The sequence below is a fragment of the Procambarus clarkii genome, chromosome 13 (assembly GCF_040958095.1).
Source record: "Procambarus clarkii isolate CNS0578487 chromosome 13, FALCON_Pclarkii_2.0, whole genome shotgun sequence".
Classification (NCBI taxonomy): Eukaryota; Metazoa; Arthropoda; class Malacostraca; order Decapoda; family Cambaridae; genus Procambarus; species Procambarus clarkii.
This window is the reverse complement of record NC_091162.1, coordinates 17,321,905-17,347,477: the sequence shown is the minus strand read 5'-3', so window position 1 is coordinate 17,347,477 and position 25,573 is coordinate 17,321,905. Positions and strand designations below refer to the sequence as shown.

At 44.4% G+C, this 25,573-nt stretch overlaps 1 protein-coding gene across 1 annotated transcript in view; it reads left to right on the top strand.

The window, feature by feature from the left end:
* The window catches only part of LOC123752348 (uncharacterized), a 52,867-nt gene extending 34,301 nt beyond the window's left edge, over positions 1 to 18,566 (top strand). The window contains exons 4-9 of the mRNA XM_069323977.1: positions 166 to 335; positions 1,681 to 1,785; positions 3,060 to 3,142; positions 3,984 to 4,060; positions 16,409 to 16,449; positions 17,848 to 18,566. Coding sequence (XP_069180078.1) covers positions 166 to 335; positions 1,681 to 1,785; positions 3,060 to 3,142; positions 3,984 to 4,060; positions 16,409 to 16,449; positions 17,848 to 18,031 — 660 coding nt within the window. The 3' untranslated portion in view covers positions 18,032 to 18,566. The remainder of the gene's footprint in view (positions 1 to 165; positions 336 to 1,680; positions 1,786 to 3,059; positions 3,143 to 3,983; positions 4,061 to 16,408; positions 16,450 to 17,847) is intronic.
* Positions 18,567 to 25,573: the final 7,007 nt, after the last annotated feature.

Genomic DNA, 25,573 nt, shown 5'->3' with positions numbered 1-25,573 from the left:
AGAGTCAAATATTAGACAGGTAAGTTAGGGGCTATAGAATAAAAGAGAGAGAGAGAAAGTAACTCTCTCTCTCTCTCTCTCTCTCTCTCTCTCTCTCTCTCTCTCTCTCTCTCTCTCTCTCTTTCTCTCTCTCTCTCTGTCTCTCTCTCTCTCTCTGTCCCGCAGGTGAGCTGCGTGTCTCTGCCGGTGGTGAGCCTGCAGCTGCCCGCCCTGGAGGGCCACCTGCTGCAGGAGAGAGGACCTCGGCCAGGCCTCGCCAGCAACAGGAGGATAGCCAGGAGGCCCAGGCCAGGCGCCGGCTCCAGGAGGACTCAGAAAGAACACCACAAACCTAAGTAATTTTTACTCTCCGTCTGTTCGAGGTTGTGAAGGGGGTCAGACGCTCAGGGATAGCCTCACCAAAAAAACTTTGCAGGGTGACGGGTGGATGGTCGGGGAAGGTCATAGGTAGTAGTAATTTTTCAATCTCCCCAAAATTCTGCACGCCATTCAATATTAAGATTCATTCGGCATAATATTTTCTACTTGGTGATTAAATGTTGGTTTGTCTTATGTGGTCTTCTGATGAAAGTGTTTCATCAAGATAGTTTACAGTGATGAAGGGAAAGTGGTGAAAGGTAGGGATGGTAGAGAAAGGTAGGGAAAGTGATCTAAGGTGACGGTGAGGTGCGAAAAGTGAAGGGTGTGGAAGGGGGTGAAGGGAAGGGACCCTGGTGAAGGGTAGGGAAGGTGGTGGATGAGAAGGAAGGTGGTGAAGGAAAGGGAAAGATACAAGAAGTGATGAAGGGTAAGAAAGACGGTGGAAAGACATGAACTGGAATCACAGGTGGACTATTTAAGGCAGAGATGAGGGAGAGTGAGAGATGGAGGTGACAAGATAGACATGAGGGAGGGTGAGAGATGGAGGTGACAAGATAGACATGATGGAGGGTGAGAGATGGAGGTGACAAGATAGACATGATGGAGAGTGAGAGATGGAGGTGACAAGATAGACATGATGGATGGTGAGAAATGGAGGTGACAAGATAGACATGATGGAGGGTGAGAGATGGAGGTGACAAGATAGACATGATGGAGGGTGAGAGATGGAGGTGACAAGATAGACATGATGGAGGGTGAGAGATGGAGGTGACAAGATAGACATGATGGAGGGTGGGAGACTGAGATGTTAAGCACCACAGTGTAAACCAGACATTGTGAAAATGTCAAGACATCAGACTGACACATTACACACAGTGCTTTTGAAAGGCACAGATGCGCGAGGAGGCAGACCCAACGCATCTATTAGCATGCTAACATATATATATATATATATATATATATATATATATATATATATATATATATATATATATATATATATATATATATATATATATATATATATACATATATACACACATTTGCAGTAACTATTTCCAACCTGAAGTTATAGTCTTGCTTTTTGCAACCCCGTCAACAAATCCACATTGCAGCTGATGCATTTATATACTCACAGCCTGCTTCCTAAGCCCCCTACAATAAACAAAAATAATATTTAAAACGTAATATCTAAATACAATATGTGCAGTCCATCTACACTATATATTTGGGTCACGCCTCACGTATTATCAGTTGATTTTTTTTGGTAAAAAACAAGAAATTGACTCACTCTGCCTATTATACGATGGACTCTAACAGGCTGGTAACGGTGGCTGAGGTGCACAGGAGAGCGAGAGAGGCCAGGAGACGACAGAGAGAGATGCTGGCAGCCACTAGGGAGATGAACGCAAGCCAGAGACTCAAGTGAGTAGATATATATATATATTGTATATATATCTAGTATATATATATATATATATATATATATATATATATATATATATATATATATATATATATATATATATATATATATATATATATATATATATACCTCAGTGCTTGATCACTGTCGTATCGGTGAGCATGTTTTGGGATTACGTCGGGGATATGTTTGTTTGTGGGCGCTGAGGCTCTTGATACATAAGGTATAATGCAATGGGTATATTTGTATAAATTTTATATATATGTATATGTCGCATATCAATGCGCTTGGATCGAAAATTTCACTCCAGAGAGACAGGAGTGGAAAGGGAATTGAGGTAGACTGATTTTTATATATAAATATTAAGTTTAAAACTTTTTAAACACTCAATATTAGTTCTATTCTCTGATTGCCACCAAATTAATCTCTAAAAAAAACAAATATAGCTCCTCTCGTTAATCCCGGCCATTTCCAGTGATCTGTAGTGATAAATCTGTCAGTAATCTTCCATCGTCGTACATTTTCCAAAACTTAATTTTATCCTCCGGATCCCATTCATTAATCTCCTCCAGTTAATCCCCATTTCATTAATCTCCTCGTGTAACCCCCCCCCCCCTTTCTCCCCCAATAGTCAGTTCTCATAAAATATCTCATGTTAACGTTCAGGAATTAACAAGAGTGATTTTCTGAAAAATAACATTAATAGAGGAGTAAAAGGGATTTAATTAATGTAGTTGCTGGTAATGGATTTAATGGAAAAGGTATATTGAAAGATGGATTTTAATGCGAGCTCCTTTTCTCATGTATTTATGTTCTCATGTTCTCATCTTCTTTTTATGGTTGAGCAATAATACTCAGTTATTTCTGTGGATGAATGAGGTTTTAATCTTATTCCAATTAATGACTTGTATTAATCCTTCCCTATTAATCCATCAATAAATCCCTTCTTTACCATTTGTCACAACTTATTAATCGCCTCCAATGTGTTTCATCTTATTAATCCCTTTGCAATTATCTCATCTCTTTTGTCAATCCTTTCTAATGTCTCTTGGTATTCCACCCCTGCTCATTTAATAATAATAATAATCCCTCTCATAAATCCCACCTTGCAATCCTCTCATTAATTTAATAGTATTAATCGCCCCTTCAAAATTCTCTCCCACGAATCTCTCCGTACTGTTTATTTCCCGTTAATCCATCTTATTAATCCGCATTCTTTCTATCATTAATCCTCACATATTAAAATCTCTCAATTAATCCCTCCCCCCCCCAGGAGTGTTGCAGGTCTGGAGGACTGGAGAGAGGAGGCCAAGCAATTGCAGCTTCAACAGCAATACCACCACACCCTTCACCCAAGTAACTAAGCTCACTGGGCTCATCCAAGTATCTCAACTCACTCGCCTCACAATAGGAAACTCATTCAACTCGTTTCATTCTAGGAAATTCGTCTCTCAGCCATCTCTTCTCAGGAAACTGGGCTAACTAATTACATCTCACTAGGCTCCTCGTCTCACTCATCTCAGAGAGATCATCTCATTCCCGTCATATCACTCACAGCAGATAAATCTAATCACCCCCCATGTATTATTATAAAATAGTTTGTTGATGACTGATTTCACTCGTCAGGTCATTAAGATCACATGAAGGTATTGAGACTCCCTAATCTCATTTAATCTCCTTAATTATTTCAGGCTCCCTAATCTAGTAGTCACTTATACGTAACTAATCTCACTCAACTCGTAATGGGTAACTCACCAAAAGGATCATTAATCTCATGTGTGTGTCGGTTGGTAATCTCCTTAAGAGGCTGTTTAACTCATATTTAGGAGACTAATCTCACTCGGGTAATTGGTCTCGCCAAGTGATTAATCTCATCGTTTGGTAGCTGATTATTTCCTATAATTACCTCAATTCACCCACCATAAGTCACCACTTATCCCATTTCTGATTTAAGTTCATTAGCAGTTAATCTGCGTCGGATAGGTAATTAAGATAAGATTATATTTAATAAATAACACATTTAAAGACTTTTTAAAGGCAAAATTTTGATTCTCTCTCTCTCTCTCTCTCTCTCTCTCTCTCTCTCTCTCTCTCTCTCTCTCTCTCTCTCTCTCTCTCTCTCTCTCTCTCTCTCTCTCTCTCTCTCTCTCTCTCTCTCTCTCTCTTTCTCTCTCTCTCTCTCTCTCTCTGTCTACAGACGCGTACCTGCCAGCGGTGTGTGAGGCGCCCTTCGCTATTGACGGAACTATGCTAACTCCAAGAGCCAGATCCAAGGTTGGTATTAGATAAAAGAAAATTCCAAAACTTATTCCAATTGAACCACATTGCTTCTCTGTCTGAGAATATCTGAACAGATGTTGTTTAACAGACAGTTAAATTGTTCTAAATTGTATCTTCAGTGTGGAATTTTGGATAATCTCATAATGATTTTTTTTGTTGGGATCTCAATTAGAAATAGTGAAGATATTGATATAAAGATTTAGATTTAGATTTAGAGAGAGAGAGAGAGAGAGAGAGAGAGAGAGAGAGAGAGAGAGAGAGAGAGAGAGAGAGAGAGAGAGAGAGAGAGAGAGAGAGAGAGAGAGAGAGAGAGAGAGAGAGAGAGAGAGAGAGAGAGAGAGGGAGAGTCTTTCTTTAATTCAGCTTATTTTAAAGTTGACCAAGCAAGGTCTTTATAACGAGGTAGTCTTTTTTTATAAATAATAAGCGTTAGTTAATGTTAAGTTACATTATCTTCAGATATAGACGAAGCTGATCACCAGCTTCACGCTAAGTTCATGATATAAACTGTGATGAACATTATGTTATGTCTGAAAGTATCAAGCAAAAAAAAAATTGATATTTATGTTCTAGTTTGAAGTGTCATCTTGTGCCTGTAGAGTCTTGGGGTGTAACAGAGACACACACACACACACGTGTGTGTGTGTGTGTGTGTGTGTGTGTGTGTGTGTGTGTGTGTGTGTGTGTACTCACCTAGTTGTGTTTGCGGGGGTTGAGCTCTGGCTCTTTGGTCCATGTGTGTGTGTGTGTGTGTGTGTGTGTGTGTGTGTGTGTGTGTGTGTGTGTGTGTGTGTGTGTGTGTGTGTGTGTGTGTGTGTGTGTGTGTGTGTGTGTTTGTTTGTGTCGTGGTTTCAGCCACGAGGTCCCTTGTAGGGGGAGCCTCGTGGCTGAATGGATTGCGCCTGGTGGTCTTAGTCTTAATAATGGGCCGGGTTCGATTCCCAACGGAGGGGAAATCAAATAGGCAGTGTTTCTTTCACACTGCTGGGCTGTTCACCTTGCAGTAAATATATACCTGGAAGTTAGACAAAATGACGAAAAGGTGTGCGAAGAACTCAACAAGAGGTTCCAGGAGGTCTTCACAATAGAACAAGGTGAGGTCACTGTGCTAGGAGAAAGGGAAGTAAACCAGGCGTCTTTGGAAGGGTTCAAAATTACGAATGAGGAGGTCAAGAGACACCTGCTGGATCTGGATGTGAGAAAGGCTGTTGGTTCAGAAAGGATGTCACCATGGGTATTGAAAGAGTGTGCAGAGGCACTTTGTTTGCCACTCTCCATAGTGAATAGTAAGTCACTGGAGACGGGAGACCTACCAGAAATATGGAAGACGGCGAATGTGGTCTCAATATACCAAAAGGGTGACAGACAAGAGGCACTGAACTACAGGCCAGTGTCCTTGACTTGTATACCATGCAAGGTGATGGAGAAGATCGTGAGAAAAAACCTAGTAACACATCTGGATAGAAGGAACTTCGTGACAACCCATCAACAGGGTTCAGGGAGGGTAAATCTTGCCTTACTAGCTTAATAAAATTCCACGACCAGGTGACAAAGATTTAGCAAGAAAGAGAAGGCTGGGCTGACTGCATTTTCTTGGACTGTCGTGATGACGCAGAACCCCATAAGAGGCTGGTACATAAGCTGGAGAGACATGCAGGTGTAGCTGGTAAGGTGCTCCAGTGGATAAGGAAGTACCTAAGCAATAGGAAGCAGAGAGTTACGGTGAGGGGTGAGACCTCAGATTGGCGTGAAGTCACCAGTGGAGTCCCACAGGGCTCTGTACTCGGTCCTATCTTGTTTCTGATACACGTAAATGATCTCCCGGAGGAAATAGACTCATTCCTTTCAATGTTTGCTGGCGATGCTAAAATCATGAGAAGGATTAAGACAGAGGAGGACTGCTTGAGGCTTCAAGAAGACCTTGACAAACTGAAGGAATGGTCGAACAAATCCTTGTTAGAGTTTAACCCAAGCAAATGTAATGAAGATAGGGGTACTGACCAACGTTCATGTATCCTTCAGGAACGTAGACAATGGGGCTTTCTAGACTCTATATAGATTGATGGTGAGACCAACTCTTGAATATATATCCCGTGTATGACAGCATGGAACCCTTATTTGAAAAAGGACAAGGAGAAATTAGAAAAGGTCAAAAGAAATGCAACGGGACTCGTTCCGGAGCTGAGGAGATTGGGCTATGAGAATAGACCGAGATAAATGAACCTTACTACACTGGAGGTAGGAAAGACAGAGTTGACATGATAACAACATATGAGGTTCTAAGGGGAATTGACAGAGTTGATAAAAACAGACTATTTAAAGAAGGTAGTAATAAAAGTAATAGTAATCAAAGCAGTTAATAAATAGAATGCATTAGGCAGTAATGTGGTGGAGGCTGACTCCATACACAGTTTCAAGTGTAGATATGATAGAGTCCAGTAGGCTCAGGAACCTGTACACCAGTTGGCTGACAGTTGACAGGCGGGTCCAAAGAGCCAGAGCTTAACCCCCCCCCCCCCCCCCCACACAAACACACCTAGATAAATTACACAATAAAATACGGCTATACATTACAAAATACCCGAGATCTGTATTACAGACAAACTTCAACAATAAGACTTTACAAACGTCTTAATAATTACAATCAAACAAATAATAATAATAATAAAAAGGAAAGAGTCATTTATATCCGCCATTATTTTTCTTAACTTCAAAGGCCATAAAAGGCCTTTCTTCTTCCCCCCCTTAAAATAGACCTAACGACCCAATTTGATACTAATGATGTAATTGGGTGCAGTTACCTAAGTCTTTCAGGCTGTAATTGGGTCTGAGGACCCGAGGGAACTTGGGAGATGGCCAAATTGGAGTGTTGCGAGAGAAATATATATTGTGGAATTTTCGTAGATTTTTTTGTAAGTTTCTTTGAGTTTTAAAGAAGAATTTTCGTAAAATTTTGTAACAATCATTTTTTTTTTTTTAGAATATTTGTAATAAAAAAAGTTATCTTTTTTTGCCGAATTTTTGAGGAATTAATATAAAATTTGTATAGAATTTTATTTGCATTTGCATAATTTTTTTAATTTTTGTAGAAATGTTTTTTTTAATATATTAGTATAATATTTTGTTCAATATGTTTACAGTTTTTTTTTAATATTTTTGTTGAATTCTGTAAAATGTTTGTTGAATTTTCTAGTTTTTTTTTAGTTTTTTTTTGTGGTAAGATTTAACAAAACGAATCCCGAATGCTGTCCATGTAACCGTCAGGTGTCATTTAGCCATATGTGTGTGTGTGTACATGTGAGTATATGTGGATGTGTACATGTGAGTATATGTGGATGTGTACATGTGAGTATATGTGGATGTGTACATGTGAGTATATGTGGATGTGTACATGTGAGTATATGTGGATGTGTATGATATGAGACCACATTCCTCTGTATTCATGATTAATGGGACAAAATATATACAAGGTTCACACAATAGAGACCCAATCGCTGATTTGTTTCAAGCGAAGGTCAGGCATAAGGGAGTTAACAAGGGAAAGCGCCAAGCCATTACGACTATTTAGCACTGGGAAGGGGTCAGGATAAGGATTTGGGATGGGACGGGCGGAAAGAAATGATGCCCAACCACTTGGACGGTCGGGGATTGAACGCCGGCCTGCATGAAGCGAGACTGTCGCTCCACCGTCCAGCCCAAGTGGTTGGGCAGGTCAGACATATGTATGCGAAGGAGTTCTGCGAATAGAAATAGAAGCTGTCCCGAATGGGGAGCCTTACACAGTGCCTTATGGTCTTACCTTACCTTGAGGAGCTTCCGGGGCTTAGCGTCCCCGCGGCCCGGTCGTCGACCAGGCCCTCCTCCCGCCTGTCGAAATCCAAATCCAAGACGCCCAACATGAACCCCTGCTACGCCAATCCCAGACGTTCATCTTCCTTAACCCGTCAACTGCTCATGTTCGTATACGGATTTTCACGGCTCTGATTTAACCGATTTATCCGGCAGTGTTGGAGCGGACCAATGTTCTGGTTATGCCCATTCAAGATTTACACCGGTAAATGGGACGTTGTCGGTTAAGCCGATTACGAAACAACTCCGAAACACCTGTTTTTTTTTTTTGTTTTTTTTTTGGCCAACGTAAATGTTGATGGATCAATATAGATCAATATTACTCAGTTTTACTCACGGGGTTCTGATGGCCTTGGGCTGGTCGATGGGGTGGGTTGGGGGGGGGGAGTGAATCCTGATGTATAATCAGAGTGGTACTTTTATACAGGAATACATTATTTCCAGATACAGTGATACTGGAATACAGTGATACAGTGATAATGGCTTACAATGATACGGTGAGGCTGAAAGCAATGATATGTTGATATTGTGATCAAATGTTGCTGGGACACAGAGAGTGATGCTAGAAAACAATGTGTTGCTGAAATACAATCAAACACTAATTGACTAAAGATGAGCACTTAAATTTACAAGATACAGACAAAATTGAGCAAGATGGGTACATATACTGTACCCATCATTTAGGTGGGTACAGTCTATGTACCCATCTTGCACATAGACTGTTGCGTTCAGATGTTCAATACAATGCTGATCAGAAACAGTTAAGGAGGCCAGACTATTCCTGATTGTTAGTTCCTACGTCCTACGTCATGAAGTGATGGGAATGTTTTTTTGTGACTATCTCTGCCGGTCTTTAGCCAGGAAACATATAAAGAAGCGACGGCCAAGCTTCTTGCAGATCGGGGCTCGATTCCCGAGGTACCAATAGTGGTCACTCCGACAATGTGACCAGGGACAGAACACCTCGTTCTCAAATTTCTAGCAATACTGAGGTGTATTGAAAGCTCTAGTCTATCAGGTGCCAGCCCTAGTCTATCAGGTGCCAGCCCTAGTCTATCAGGTGCCAGCACTAGTCTATCAGGTGCCAGCCCTAGTCTATCAGGTGCCAGCCCTAGTCTATCAGGTGCCAGCCCTAGTCTATCAGGTGCCAGCCCTAGTCTATCAGGTGCCAGCCCTAGTCTATCAGGTGCCAGCCCTAGTCTATCAGGTGCCAGCCCTAGTCTATCAGGTGCCAGCACTAGTCTATCAGGTGCCAGCCCTAGTCTATCAGGTGCCAGCCCTAGTCTATCAGGTGCCAGCCCTAGTCTATCAGGTGCCAGCCCTAGTCTATCAGGTGCCAGCCCTAGTCTATCAGGTGCCAGCCCTAGTCTATCAGGTGCCAGCCCTAGTCTATCAGGTGCCAGCCCTAGTCTATCAGGTGGCAGCCCTAGTCTATCAGGTGCCAGCCCTAGTCTATCAGGTGCCAGCCTTAGTCTATCAGGTGCCAGCCCTAGTCTATCAGGTGCCAGCCCTAGTCTATCAGGTGCCAGTCCTAGTCTATCAGGTGCCAGCCCTAGTCTATCAGGTGCCAGCCCTAGTCTATCAGGTGCCAGCACTAGTCTATCAGGTGCCAGCCCTAGTCTATCAGGTGCCAGCCCTAGTCTATCAGGTGCCAGCCCTAGTCTATCAGGTGCCAGCCCTAGTCTATCAGGTGCCAGCCCTAGTCTATCAGGTGCCAGCCCTAGTCTATCAGGTGCCAGCACTAGTCTATCAGGTGCCAGCCCTAGTCTATCAGGTGCCAGCCCTAGTCTATCAGGTGCCAGCCCGGCTTCCCTCGTGGTAGGGCCACCCAGGAGCGTGGTGGTGGTAATGGGGAAGCCTCTTTTTGCCTCAGCCTAATGGCGTCTTCGCGGCCCATTGACCGGAAGTAATAGAGTCGTGAGGGCGGGGGTTTCCGAGGGCAGTTTGGGGGGAGGATTCTTGTGGGGGGGCAAGATGGACATGTTGTCTTGGTGCAGCGAAAGGCAATGCATGTAGATAGGGAGGGAGGGAGGGAGGGAGGGAGAGAGAGAGAGAGAGAGAGAGAGAGAGAGAGAGAGAGAGAGAGAGAGAGAGAGAGAGAGAGAGAGAGAGAGAGAGAGAGAGAGAGAGAGAGAGAGAGAGAGAGAGAGAGAGAGAGAGAGAGAGAGAGAGAGAGAGAGAGAGAGAGAGAGAGAGAGAGAGAGAGGGAGAGAGAGGGAGAGAGAGAGAGAGAGAGAGAGAGAGAGAGAGAGAGAGAGAGAGAGAGAGAGAGAGAGAGAGAGAGAGAGAGAGAGAGAGAGAGAGAGAGAGAGAGAGAGAGAGAGAAGATGAGGAAGAGAGCAAATAAACAAATCCACAAGGGCCGTGACGAGGATTCGAACCTACGTCCGAGAGCATCCCAGACGCAGCCTTAATCGACTGAGCTACGACATGGTAAAAAGAATTGCAACTAGAAGTTCTACTGCCCTAACTTGGATCCTGAAGCCTCTCCGAGACACAAAGCAGGTTTTTACACAACTCCCCCCTATGCACTTGAGCTCTGTCCATAGGCCGTTCCCACCTCTTCCCCATTACTTCAACACACTCACACACTAATGCAGTAGAACCTCTGGTTGCCATTCTTTTAACCATGTCGTAGCGCAGTCGATTAAGGTCGTGTCTGACATGCTCTCGGACGTAGGTTCGAATCCTCGTCACGGCCCTTGTGGATTTGTTCATTTGATGCAGCACGCTATTATGATTTCTGCGTGTAAAGAGAGCGAACAATGAAAGAAGAATGAAGGAGAGAAAAATGAAGTAAATGTGCCAAAAAAAAAATTCAAATTGTAATTGAATTCTTGAAATGACATCCTGTATTAAGTGACGTCTTATTCCATGATGAGTTAACTCTGAATCGTGCCAAACTCATCATAACATTTAAATATAGCTGAGCAAATAGATAACGATAACAAACATATGTATAATGATAACGAATAATAACAGTTTAATTCTTGGAGCGTATTGAGAAGCTTTTAAGTATTCTTGTCGGGTCTTTCTCCTTCACACGCACATGCGCGCACGCACTCACACACGCTCACACGCTCACACGCTCACACACACACACACACACACACACACACACACACACACACACACACACACACACACACACACACACACACACACACACACACATATGGGGCCTCGTAGCCTGGTGGATAGCGCGCAGGATTCGTAATTCTGTGGCGCGGGTTCGATTCCCGCACGAGGCAGAAACAAATGGGCAAAGTTTCTTTCACCCTGAATGCCCCTGTTACCTAGCAGTAAATAGGTACCTGGGAGTTAGTCAGCTGTCACGGGCTGCTTCCTGGGGTGTGTGTGTGGTGTGGAAAAAAAAAAATAATAGTAGTTAGTAAACAGTTGATTGACAGTTGAGAGGCGGGCCGAAAGAGCAAAGCTCAACCCCCGTAAAAACACAACTAGTAAACACACACACACACACACACACACACACACACATACACCAGGTGATTCTTTTTTCATAACAGAATGATTCTTTTTAATGTAGTTTCAAAGCGTTATATGACAAAGAGTGCTGGGAAGACGGGACACCACGACCGTAACTCTCATCGTGTAACTACACTTGGGGAATTACACAGGTAATTACACACCCACACACACACCACCTAAGAGCCAAACTACCATCCTCGGGTCACCCCAACCAAGGAAGTCTCCTTCCAAGGAACCTCAAGGACGTCACCCAGCTTACTCCTCAGGGAAGTAATATAACTTGGAGAAAAAAACTAAAAGAGGCCACAGAGTGGAACTTTCCAGCTCAACTTCTAAGGAAGGGAAGGGAACTATGAGGAGAAAGCACCAAGCTGTTACGATTATATAGTACTTGGAAGGGATCAGGATAAAGATTTGGGATGGGACGCGTGGGGGGGGGGAGAGGGGGGGAAAGGAATGGTGCCCAACCACTTGGACGGTCGGGGATTCAACGCCGACCTGCACGAAGCGAGACCGTCGCTCTACCGTCCAGGCCAAGTGGTTGGGAACCATTCCACTCCCCCCGTCCCATCCCAAATCCTTATCCTGACCCCTTGCAAGTGCTATATAGTCATAATGGCTTAGTGCTTTCTCCTCATGGTTCGCTATGAGGAGATGATTATAATAATCATGCCCACACACTCAAATGCACACTTCTCCACTTCTCCAAATAAACACTTCTCCTTAGAAGTGTTCCTCAACTTCTAAGGAGAAACACGAGAAAAAAAACCACTAGAAGATCAACGAACCTGACCGTACATAATCTCTACACACAATGAGACACACACAGACAGTATAAGATACAAGATGCTCCAGGGAAGACTTGGCCACCACGTGTTAACATTTGAATACAAAAGGACTCTCAAACACCCAGGACATAAGGAGCTACGATGAGAGACAGAGGCTATAACACAGTACAAAGATTGAACAGGAAAGTAGGAGAACTCCTTACAAGAGTCCACTAAGATAATAAACCGGGCTGTATCTCTCGGTCCCCAACATTGATTCAGTTTAAGTCACGTCTAACAAATCAATTAGAGTTCTTAGAGCAAATGACAGCAATAAAATCAGAGGGAGAGAGAGAGAGAGAGAGAAAGAGAGAGAGAGAGGAAGGGTTGCCTGAGTTGTCCTTGATCACCAGGAAGCGTTTGATTCAGTCCCACACACAAGACTCCTATATAATCTTGGGATCAAAGCTGTGTACCTGGGACCGTGTCTGAGTGGGTGAGGGGATGGATACCCATTGGGTAGGAAACTGAGGGTAACGGTGAGAAAGAGGAGAAATCAGAGTGGTAGAACTTGTGGTATGCCTTAGAGCTCGGTATTGTGACCCATTCTCTTACTGATGAAGGTAAATAGAACCATCCGTGTGCGGATGATGCAAACCTGATAAGGAAAGAAGTAAAGAAAAATAAAGTGTTATAGCAGCGTGTGGATTACCCGGCAGTGGCTGGCTCACCCGGCAGGGGCTGGCTCACCCGGCAGGGGCTGGCTCACCCGGCAGCTGGGGCTGGCTCACCCGGCAGGGGCTGGCTCACCCGGCAGGGGCTGGCTTACCACTCAGTTTGCGCGTGTCAACGGTCGACCCGCGGCAGAGTGTTCATCCAGGCGGCGAAGAGAGCCACGACCACCACCAGCATCACCACCTCCACCAGCAGCGCCAGGTACAGCGTCACCGTCTTGTATTTAAACTTGAATCTCCGCTCCTCGGTGAACTGCTGAGAGGAGGCGTCGCACGACCCCACCTCCGACGACCTGCAGGTGGTGATGTCGTCCTCCGTGGTGGTGGTCGTCTGGTGGGACACACTGGCGCCCGGAGGGGACTCCCTGACCCGGGAAGAGGACTCGCTGACCCCGGAAGGGAACTCCAAGACCCCGGAAGGGAACTCCAAAACCCCGGAAGGGGACTCCAAGACCCCGGAAGGGGACTCCAAGACCCCGGAAGGGGACTCCAAGACCCCGGAAGGGGACTCCAAGACCCCGGAAGGGGACTTCCTGTTACCGGGGCGCTGGTCGCGGTAGTGATACGTTCCTGGAGGGTTATAACTCATTTTTATTTAACCTTGTTATTTAATAATTCGAAAATAACAGTACAAATTAAGAAACTTAGAGAGTAAAGAATATTATTTGAACATTTCAAAAAGGGAGATGACCATCAGGAGGACGGAAAATGGTGGCTGTTTCAGGCGGGAATTTTTGAATGATTTTGGAGCAAAATGGCGGCTGTTTCGGCACAATATTAACTCGACTTTAGAGAGGAAATAATCTCAAGTTTTGAATAGGAAAAAAACTTAAATTTTTGGACATGTGGCTGGCTGGTTGGATGGTTGTCTGGCTGTGTGACTGGCTGGCTGACTGGCTGGCTGGATGGTTGTCTGGCTGTGTGGCTGGCTGGCTGGTTGTCTGGCTGTGTGACTGGCTGGCTGACTGGCTGGCTGAATGGTTGTCTGGCTGTGTGGCTGGCTGGTTGACTGGCTGGCTGGCTGGCTGGCTGGTTGTCTGGCTGGTTGACTGACTGGCTGACTGGATGGTTGTCTGGCTGTGTGGCTGGCTGGTTGACTGGCTGGCTGGCTGGCTGGCTGGTTGTCTGGCTGGTTGACTGACTGGCTGGCTATTTGACTGGCTGGCTGGCTGGTTGACTGACTGGCTGGCTGCCTGGCTGGCTGGCTGGTTGTCTGGCTGTCTGGCGGGCTGGTTGTACTCACCTATTTGTGCTTGCGGGGGTTGAGCTCTGGCTCTTTGGTCCCGCCTCTCAACCGTCAATCAACTGGTGTACAGGTTCCTGAGCCTACTGAACTCTATCATATCTACATTGTAAACTATGTATGGTGTCAGCCTCCACCACATCACTGCCTAATGCATTCCATCTGTTAACTACTCTGACACTGAAAAAGTTCTTTCTAATGTCCCTGTGACTCATTTGGGTACTCAGTTTCCACCTGTGTCCCCTTGTTCGCGTCCCTCCAGTGTTGAATACTTTATCCTTGTCTACCCTGTCAATACCCCTGAGGATTTTGTAGGTAGTGATCATGTCTCCCCTTACTCTTCTGTCTTCCAGTGTCATAAGGTGCATTTCCCGCAGCCTTTCCTCGTAACTCATGCCTCTTAGTTCTGGGACTAGTCTACTGACATATCTCTGAACTTTTTCCAGCTTCGTCTTGTGCTTGACAAGGTACGGGCTCCATGCTGGGGCCGCATACTCCAGGATTGGTCTTACATATGTGTTATACAAGATTCTGAATGATTCCTTACACAGGTTCCTGAAGGCTGTTCTGATGTTAGCCAGCCTCGCATATGTCGCAGACGTAATTCTTTTTATGTGGGCTTCAGGAGACAGGTTTGGTGTGATATCAACCCCTAGATCTTTCTCTCTGTCCGTTTCATGAAGTGCTTTATCTCCTATTCTGTATCCTGTGTCTGGCCTCCTGTTTCCACCGCCTAGTTTCATTACTTTGCATTTACTCGGGTTAAACTTTAGTAGCTATTTGTTTGACCATTCATTCAGTCTGGGTCATCTTGTAGCCTCCTACTATCATCCTCTGTTTCAATCCGCTTCATAATTTTTGCATCATCAGCAAACATTAAGAGAAACGAGTCTATACCCTCTGGGAGATCATTTACATATATTAGAATCAGTATAGGTCCAAGGACTGACTACTGCGGGACTCCACTTGTGACGTCTCGCCAATCTGAGACCTCACCCCTCTCAGTGAATCGCTGTCTTCTGTTGCTTAGGTACTCCCTTATCCAATAAAGTACCTTCCCAATAGAGTGCCTCCTGTCTACCCCCCTTTTTGTATATCGGGACTACGATAGCTGCTTTCCAAATTTCTGGCAGTTCCCCTGTTGCCAGTGATTTGTTATACACTATGGAGAGTGGCAAGCACAGTGCTTCTGCTCCTTCCTTTAGTATCCAAGTGGATAGCCCATCTGGGCCTACAGCATTTGTCACATCCAACTCTAGTAAACACTTCCTTACTTCTCCGCTGATAATCTCAAACTCTTCTAGTGGCTCCTGGTTAACTAGTCCCTCTCTTATCTCTGGAATTTCTCCTTGCTCTAAGGTGAAGACCTCCTGGAATTTTTTTTCAGTTCCTCACACACCTCCTTGTCGTTTGTAGTGAATCCTTCTGCTCCTATCCTTAATTTCATTACCTGTGCCTTTACTGCTTTTTTTTTCTCCTGATGTGGCTATGCAGCAATTTAGGTTGAGTCTTTGCCTTGCTTGCGATGTTATTTTCGTATTGTCTTTCTGCCTCTCTTCTCATCCTGACATATTCATTCCTGGCACTCTTGTACCTTTTTCTGCTCTCAAGTGTCCTGTTATTCCTATAGTTTCTCCACGCCCTTTTACGTTGCTGCTTAGCTAGCCTACATCTCTGATTAACCATGGGGTTTCTCATCTTCATTTCGTTGTCTTCATTTTGTACTGGGACAAACTTGTTTGCTGTCTCCTTGCACTTCTGCGTGATGTAGTCCATCATGTCTTGGCCCGTCTTTTCCCTGAGCTCTGTTTCCCATGTTACATCTGTTAAGAATTTTCTTATCTCCTCATAGTTTCCCTTACGGAATGCCAACCTTTTGTTTTCAGTACACCTCCTCGAGTTCAATAACCCTTCTTCAACCAGGTACTCAAACGCCAGTACACTGTGGTCGCTCATTCCTACTGGGGCCTCAAAACCGATTTCTCTTATGTCGGAGTCGTTCAGAGTGAAGACTAGGTCGAGTCTCGCTGGTTCATAGTTTCCTTTCATCCTTGTGGGATCCCTGACATGTTGACTTAGAAAGTTTCTTGTCGTTTCTTGTTTTCTTGTTGTCTGGCTGTCTAGCTGGCTGTCTGGCTGGCTGTCTAACTGGCTTTGTAACTGGCTGTTGGCCGGCTGGGCGTGTCAGTGGATGTATAACTGGGTGGTTGGATGAAGAGGTTTTTCTTCAATATAATAAAGTTGTTCTTCATCTTTGCAGATTAAGACCAAAGAAGACCAGAAGAGATCGCTCAGCCCCTCGTGAGTATCTCGCCTGACTTGCGCCGTACAATCTGAACAATTACTAAAGGTTTAGAAAACTAATAAATGCTGGCATTTTGTTCAGATTTTAATACAATTTATAATTTTTGTAATCATAAAAATAATGTGACTAAAAATAATGTGACCATCACGACCGGATATATGGTCCGGTCGTGATGGTCAAGTGGATTAAGGCGTCCTGTACATACCAGTTGCGTTGCTCCTGGCAGTATGGGATCGAACTTAATCCTTCCACGAAGGAAGGCTTAAGACCGGAATTTCCTTAAGTACAATCGTATTCAATAATACTTCTTCAAAAGGATGGATTTACAGTTCAGTGGGTGTAGATATATTGGCTGGAAAAAGTTGAGGTGAGGTGACGTTCAGTGTCTTTAATGAGATAATGAGATATTAATTAGGTCTGGCACTTGATACATTGATGAGCAAATCTAAGACTCTTCGGGATGGTTAGTCCAGAATTCTTGGATATGAAGAGTTTAAGAATATTGATTCAATTGGTCTCAAGCTTTGTTATCCAGTTTTTTTTTGGGAAGTTTGTAGTTGTAAAGCAAGGTGTACATATTATAATAATTTATGCAGTGAGAAAATTCGACAAAAAAATGTGTTAAGGTTTCCATATTTTTAGGATTCGAAAAAATTGTCAATGCCTTGAAACATGTATTGTTTAATTACGAAAATACTCTTGGAATATTTTAGTTAGAAACAGTCTACTTAATGATAACTATGTCATCAAAAAAATACCTTGTAAAGACTGTGTTAGGTTCTATGTAGGGTAAACATCCCAAAATTTGAAATTTATAATTTCACAACATAAATACTCTGTAAGTCATAGCCATAATTGTCTAATGCTTTGTTAGTTCATCTCTCAGAAAGTTCTCACCAAATTGTCTGGGATTCTTCAATAACGAATTGTAAAAATCATTTTCAATAGGAACATTATTAAATCTGCTTTAACAGAGATTACAGAATAATTGTATTGTAATAATATTGTATTGTAATTGTATTGTAATGTATTGTAATTGTATTGTAATTGCAATAATGTATTACAATTGTACAATGTATTGTAATTGTAATAATTGCAGAGATTGCAGTGGTTTGAATAATTTAAACCCATTTTTGATTCATCAGTTAAAAAGCGATTTGAGTAGGATCATTGATACACATTTAACTCACTAATATCTTATTATTATCCCTTTATCTCATTAAAGACACTGAACCTCACCTCACCTCTTTCTTGCCAATACATCCACACCCACTGAACTGTAAATCCATTCTTCTGAAGATGTATTATTAAATACGAAAGTACTTGATTTTGCTTTGTTTTCCAATTTGCGGAGCTGAATATGACCAATATAACCTCGTGTTGTCCTCCGCCAGGGTGAGTCAGGTCACGGGAGTGTGTGCTGGGGTCAGGTCGTGTTTGGAGGAACTGAGCACCGCTGCCGGAGGAGCCGCAGGAGGTGAGGAAGGAGGCAGCTTGGCCCACACCGCCTCCATCGTCACTCAGCTTCACCATCTTCGTCGGCAGCTTAACCGTCTGAAGGTCAACTGCGTCATCTAGATGTCTGTGCAGCCGCGTGGGAGGGAGGAGGAGACGGAGGGGGGTGTTCCCAGTCTCGGACATCAACGCGTCTATCTGTCGGTAGCAAGGCGTCTATCCGTAACGCTGCGATGCGTCTATCCGTCAACGCTGCGATGCGTCTATCCGTCAACGCTGCGATGCGTCTATCCGTCAACGCTGCGATGCGTCTATCCGTCAACGCTGCGATGCGTCTATCCGTCAACGCTGCGATGCGTCTACCTGTCGTCATCAATGATATTTCTCGGTCCAGATGAACACGAATACGCTCACAAGTTCTTATCATTTGCATTTCTGTGTTAATATTTTAGTGTGTGTGTGTGTGTGTGTGTGTGTGTGTGTGTGTGTGTGCGTGCGTGCGTGTGTGTGTGTGTGTGGGTGTGTGCAGTCCACGAACACAACCGGTATAGTGAGCCATAAACTGCCTTAGATGATTTAGAAAGTATCAAGAAGTCAGCAAATAATATTTTGAAAAGCAAAAAAAAAAAAAAAAAAAAAAAAAAAAAGCAGAATGAAACAGCTTTACAGTTTAATAACATCCTTCGTTATGTGGTGCTAGCGAAGTATGCACGTAGAGAATTCGCACCAATAAAGCATAACTATATATATATATATATATATATATATATATATATATATATATATATATATATATATATATATATATATATATATATATAAACAGTTGATAATGAAAACACGAGAAATATAATATTGTAGTAAAGTGTGGCTTTATGTACATGAAAATGTAGATAAGAAACGTAATACAAAAATCAATATGAGGCTCTCAAACGATACCATATTGATATCAAAATAAGCTGTGAGATCACAACACTGAACAGCAGCAAGAGAGACTGAGACTTAATATCAATAATATCAAAGACTGAATACAATAATAAAAAGGTAAAATATAAATCCGTGTTTTCAATTCTTTCTATCTGATTGTCTACCCCTCGTCCTCTCCTCCAGGGGACTGTCAGCCACAATGACCATCTCAGACGTTGGCAAGACTTCCACTTTCAAGACGGCTATAGCTGTCTGTGCACTCATATACAAGGCTCAATCAAAGATCACATCATTGGGATGCCCAACCAGGCCATTGCCAGAGATATATCCTGACCACCAACATCAAAATATTCGATATAGACACATCAACGCCCAATTTGACAATTTAAACACAAACATCTAACTATCGACATCTACCTTACACTTAAGATGCGTCTAATCATCCTCAAGAACAAGACCAAACTATCAGTTCACCTCACCATCTACAACCCCCCCCCCCCCACTTTAGCCGGCACATTTTCATATCACACCGGGATAATATCACACCTCACATCCAACTTTGTTATGTATACTGTAACTTCTCCTTGATTTGCTTCGCCCAATGAGTTTCCATGATGAGCTTTATACAGTTATTCTCAACAAATCCACCACTAAAAAATTTAGTTTAACGTGCCATGCAGACTTAATTTTGCAAATTCGTTCCCAAGTGAATAACTCAAAAAATATAGAAAACATTCGTACAAGAATCTATTCTTGTCTATCATATTGAATACAACATGTATTCAATAAGATAGACTTCACTATGCCTATTAGACCGTATCTGAGTATTTTGTGGTGTTTTCTGTGTGTATATTCCAGTCAAGCGTAGTAATGTTAAGTATCGCTAAATATTGAAGGTGAAATGTTAATGGACTGTTCAAGATAGTGAAATATGGCCGGTCAGGCCCGTAGAGTTATACCAACATTTACATATTTTTAACAGAAAATGTGTCTGTTTCTCTGACTATGTGACTGTACGAAATTGGGAGCAAAACGCTTGTAACTCGCTTCAGACTTTGCAGTGTGACGGGGCTTTACCCGGGGATGGTCATAGGCTGGTCGTTGCTAAGCCTCATGTCCCCATCTCCATCTTGGCATGAAATGGTAAATTGAACAAACCGTGTTAGCTATGGAAAACAGGAAATGTGGTCACTGCATATATTGAGGAACATAGGACCTTCTGCAGACAAATGTCTCTAACATGCAATTCCTACAAGGTCCTGCAAGGTCCTACAAGGTCCTGCAAGGTCCTACAAGGTCCTACAAGGTCCTGCAAGGTCCTACAAGGTCCTGCAAGGTCCTACAAGGTCCTGCAAGGTCCTACAAGGTCCTGCAAGGTCCTGCAAGGTCCTGCAAGGTTCTACAAGATCCTGCAAGGTCCTGCAAGGTCCTACAAGGTCATGCAAGGTCCTCAACTTCTCCGCGGCTCGTGGAGCACTAGGGAAATAACCCTGTTTAATCTCATTGAGGCAACATTGCTTCAGTTTAACTCATGTCTAACAATTCTTTTACAGTTCTTAGAGCAAATGACAGTAATAAAGCAAGAGAAAGAGAGAATAAGTGAGAGAGAGAGAGAGAGAGAGAGAGAGAGAGAGAGAGAGACAGAGAGAGAGAGAGAGAGAGAGGGAGAGAGAGAGAGAGAGAGAGAAAGAGAGAATAAGAGAGAGAGAGAGAGAGAGAGAAGCGAGGGCTGACTGTAGGTTTTTATTTGTTCATTATGAAGCGTTTGATTCCGTCCCACACAGCAGACTCCTATATAAACTTGGGATCAAAGTTGTGTAGCTGGGAATGTACCAGAGTGGGTGAGGGGATACCTATCTGGTAGGAAACTGAGGATAGCGGTGAGAGAGGAGAACTCCTCAGAGTGGCCGGACATCACATGTGCTCTGCCACAAAGCTCCGTACAGGATAATAGGACCATTCATTTCTCCGCTTCCGGATGATGAGCACATGAGTAGGAAGATTTAGAAGCAAAGAAAAAGACGGTGTGGATCACCCACACTGTGATGTAGGATGTGTCTCAGTCAGCGACTCATCAGGGTGTGGCTCAGTCAGCGACTCATCAGGGTGTGGCTCAGTCAGCGTCTCATCATGGTGTGGCTCAGTCAGCGTCTCATCATGGTCTGGGTCCAAGCCACGTAGGTGAAGATGACGACTAACAGCATTGAGGCCTCGAAGAGGAGGGCCGAGACCAGTATGGCGCCCACGTAGTCAAAACCTCGCGATTGCAGGGTCACCGTTGTGGTGATGCCCTTCCGCGCCTCAGACGACCCGTCCTTCTTGGCGGCGAGGGGGACTTCCCTGATCCCCGTCGGAGACTCCCTGACCCCCGACGGGGACCTCCCGATCCCCGACGGAGACTCCCTGACCCCCGAAGGGGACTCCATGACCCCCGAAGGGGACTCCATGACCCCGGACGAGAACTCCATGACCCCCGAAGGGGACTCCCCGACCCCGGACGTGAACTCCATGACCCCGGAAGGCGACTCTATGACTCCGGAAGGAGACTCTATGACCTCGAAAGAGGACTCTATGACCTCGAAAGGGGACTCTATGACCCCGGAAGGGGACGCTATGACCCTGGAAGGGGACTCCAAGACCCGTGAAGGGGACTTCCTGTCACCGGGGCGCTGGTCGCGGTAATTATACGTTTGTGGCGGGTTATAACTCATGTTTATTTAACCTTGTTAATTAATAATTCGAAAATAACGATACAAATTATGGAATATATATACTAAAGAATATTATTTGAACATTTCAAAAAAGGAGATAACCATCAGGAGGAAGGAAAATGGCGGCTGTTTCAGGCGGGAATTATTGAATAACTTTGGAACAAAATGGCGGCTGTTTCGGCAAAAAATGAACTGGAGGTTAAAAAGTAAATAATCTCTGGATTTGGATTGAAAAAAAAACACGTTAATTTTTGGACGGGTGGATGGCTGGCTGTCTGGCTGGCTGTCTAACTGACTTTGTAACTGGCTGTTGGCCGGCTGACCTCCCTCCCCCCCCCCTCACGTCACGACCCCCTCCCCCAACACGTCACGACCCCCTCTCACATACACGCCACGACCCCCCTTCACCCACTCAACGACCCCCCTCCCCACAAGTCACGACCCCCTCTCATAGCACGCCACGACCCCCCTCCCCCCACACGCCACGACTACCCTCCTCCCACACGCAACGACCCCCCTCTCACTACACGCCACGACCCCCCTCCCCCGCACGCCACGACCCCCCCTCCCACCGCACGCCACGACCCCCCTCCCCCACACGCCACGACCCCCCTCCCCCCACACGCCACGACCAAGATAAATATATCTTTAAAGTTTATTGAATGTACGAGAAATGCTGTACTTACGATTTGCACAATAGAGTTGTCCACAGCTAGCACAGGTTACGTCAAAATGTCCCGGTGGTGTAGGTCCGCTGCACCGTATACAGAAAAGTCTACATTCTTGAAGAGCAAGATGATGGACATCTCAGCTGTGCACGTTATGCATCTCGTTTGACATATATGTCCGATTTCGTTGTTGAGAGGAGACAGGCTTAAAAGACAGTCCATCATCTTGAAGGGAGATGAGAGCAGGCTGGGGGACCTTGAGAACAGGTTGATGAATGAATGTTGACTGAGAGCGCAGGCCTCTTAGACTTAGGCATTAAGCGGTCTAAGGGGCCCGTGAACGTGAGTAATAACTTTTAGTGTGCCCCTGAGTGAGCGTTTTGGCTGTTTTTATTATTAGCGAGATTGTTTGGCGAATACTGGGATTAAAAACTCGTTTATAACTTGTGTCAACTAACATTAGATGACTAAATAAAATATAAATAAATAAAACACGTTTTATTAATGCCTAATGAATATATATACATTATTACGGTGGTGAACGCTGGCAATGACTGACGGATGGCGGGCGGGTAATCAGGTGTTGAAGGCCTCGGGGCAGGTAGCCGGCGGCAGCTTAGATAGTCTCGGAGGAAGCTTATGTGTTAAGTTTAATTGATACGCCTCGGATGATCTGTGTAAAACTGACTCATTTAATGTAAAGGAACAAACATTACGATGTCTAAAATATAAGTTGCTGTGCGGAATTATGAATGAACAATATGAAGAAGGAGAGGGGTAAGGTAACAGGTAGAGACGGGGAGGGACGGTCCAGATATTACGGCGACACTAAGATAAGATTACGGAGGTGACCTGGTGGCGGCGTCTGGTAAGGTCAGAACAGGTGACGCGGAAGGTTGGGAGGGAAGGGGAAGATGGGTGAGATGTAAGGGGGGCGCAGTTAATTACCGACATCTCTTGTAGCAGGATAATGCTACAGTTTAGTTATATAGACATACTCGGTTCTAAATAAGAATTGTACTTAAAAGTATACAACCTAAAATAACTGTTTATTCTCGTTAAGAATTCTGAAATTATTTCTCCTATAAGAACTCTTAACAAACTTCTATGAACATATTTTCCTCATAAGAAATCCTTAACAAACTTCTATGAAATTATTTTCCTCATAAGAACTCTTAACAAATTTCTATGAACATATACTCTGAAAATGGTCTTTGAAAAAATGAGCGATCAAGAAAAAAATAACAATTGTCCGTAGAGTTTACCCGGAACCCCAGACACCTCACACGGGAATTTTAAAATTAACTGGAAAACCGACCGCGTAAACGGGAATTTTCTAAAAAAAAAAAAAAAAAAAAAATCCCGGTTACGCTGTCATCCCTACCCACTCCTCAACACTACCCACCACCGTCCCTCAACACTACCCACCACCGTCCCTCAACACTACCCACCACCGTCCCTCAACACTACCCACCACCGTCCCTCAACACTACCCACCACCGTCCCTCAACACTACCCACCACCGTCCCTCAACACTACCCACCACCGTCCCTCAACACTACCCACCACCGTCCCTCAACACTACCCACCACCGTCCCTCAACACTACCCACCACCGTCCCTCAACACTACCCACCACCGTCCCTCAACACTACCCACCACCGTCCCTCAACACTACCCACCACCGTCCCTCAACACTACCCACCACCGTCCCTCAACACTACCCACCACCGTCCCTCAACACTACCCACCACCGTCCCTCAACACTACCCACCACCGTCCCTCAACACTACCCGCCACCGTCCCACAACACTACCCACCACCGTCCCTCAACACTACCCACCACCGTCCCTCAACACTACCCCGTGAGTCCCCGTCCCGTTTGGGGTTGCAATGCAAGTCCCCGTCCCATTATGGGTTGCAGTATGAGTCCTCGTCCCGTTATGGGTTGCAGTGTGAGTCCGCGTCCCGTTTGGGGTTGCAATGTGAGTCCCCGTCCCGTTTGGGGTCGAATCGTGTTGGGGGGAGGGGGGTCGTGGCGTGTAGGGGGAAGGGGGTCGTGGTGTGGGGGCCCACACACCACTACCCTTTCCCCCTCCAAATACCATAACACCCCCTCCCCCCCTGCATCGACCACCTCCCCCACAGGTAACGACCCCACCCTCTCCCTCCACACGCCACGACCCACCCCCCACACGCAACGACCCAGTCCCGTGTTGGGTTGCAGTGTGAGTCCCCGTCCCGTTATGGGTTGCAGTGTGAGTCCCCGTCCCGTTTGGGGTTGAAATGTGAGTCCAAGTCCCGTTTGGGGTTGCATTTTGAGTCCCCGTCCCGTTTGGGTTGCAGTGTGAGTCGCCGTCCCGTTTGGGGTTGCAATGTGAGTCCACGTCCCGTTTGGGGTTGCAGTGTGAGTCCCCGTCCCGTTATGGGCTGCAGTGTGAGTCCCCGTCCCGTTATGGGCTGCAGTGTGAGTCCCCGTCCCGTTTGGGGTTGCAGTATGAGTCCACGTCCCGTTTGGGGTTGCAGTGTGAGTCCCCGTCCCGCTATGGAATGCAGTGAGAGTCCCCGTCTCGTTTGGGGTTGCAATGTGAGTCCCCGTCCCGTTATGGGTTCCAAACATAACTTAATATAGCCTCTAGGCAACAATATATCTTGAATAATTTGTTCAACTTGGATAAGTCGTTCCACAACAAAAAAAAACATTATCGTTTGGATCGTCGACTTCCTATAGCCTTTCATGCCACTTAGTTTCGTCTAATTTCGTTATACATTTATATTATTTCAGAGTAAAAATATGTTTTTTCATGTTCTACATTCAGCACCAACATTATATCTAACATTATATCTATCATTATATCAACATTATATTATATCAAGTAAATATACCATATTTCTTCATTACTTACGTAATGCTAGGAAGCTTTGGGTACCTTTGAGTAAATTTGGGTAATTAGACGGACTTTTTTTTATTGATAAACAGGGGGTTTGGTGAGTGCATGGAATGGACTTTGCGTCTTTGTTTAGAGGACTTATTTATTTATTTATTTATTTATTTATTTATTTATTTATTTATATACGGGAAGGTACATTGGGTTCATGAGAGTACAGAGACTTGAAGTTGTACATTCTTGTAAAGCCACTAGCACGCATAGCGTTTCGGGCAGATCCTTAATCTAACATATAATCTTAAGAAGGCAATTTCTAGCAAAATTAAAAAAAAATGTTTACAGGTACATTGTAAGTATAAAAATACATTGTAAGAAAGTACAAAAACATCTTAAATCCTGTACACCTTTCCTGAATTATGGAGGCTTTGTTTACTCCTACTGGGTTACTGTTTACGAGCTTTGAAACTTCCCA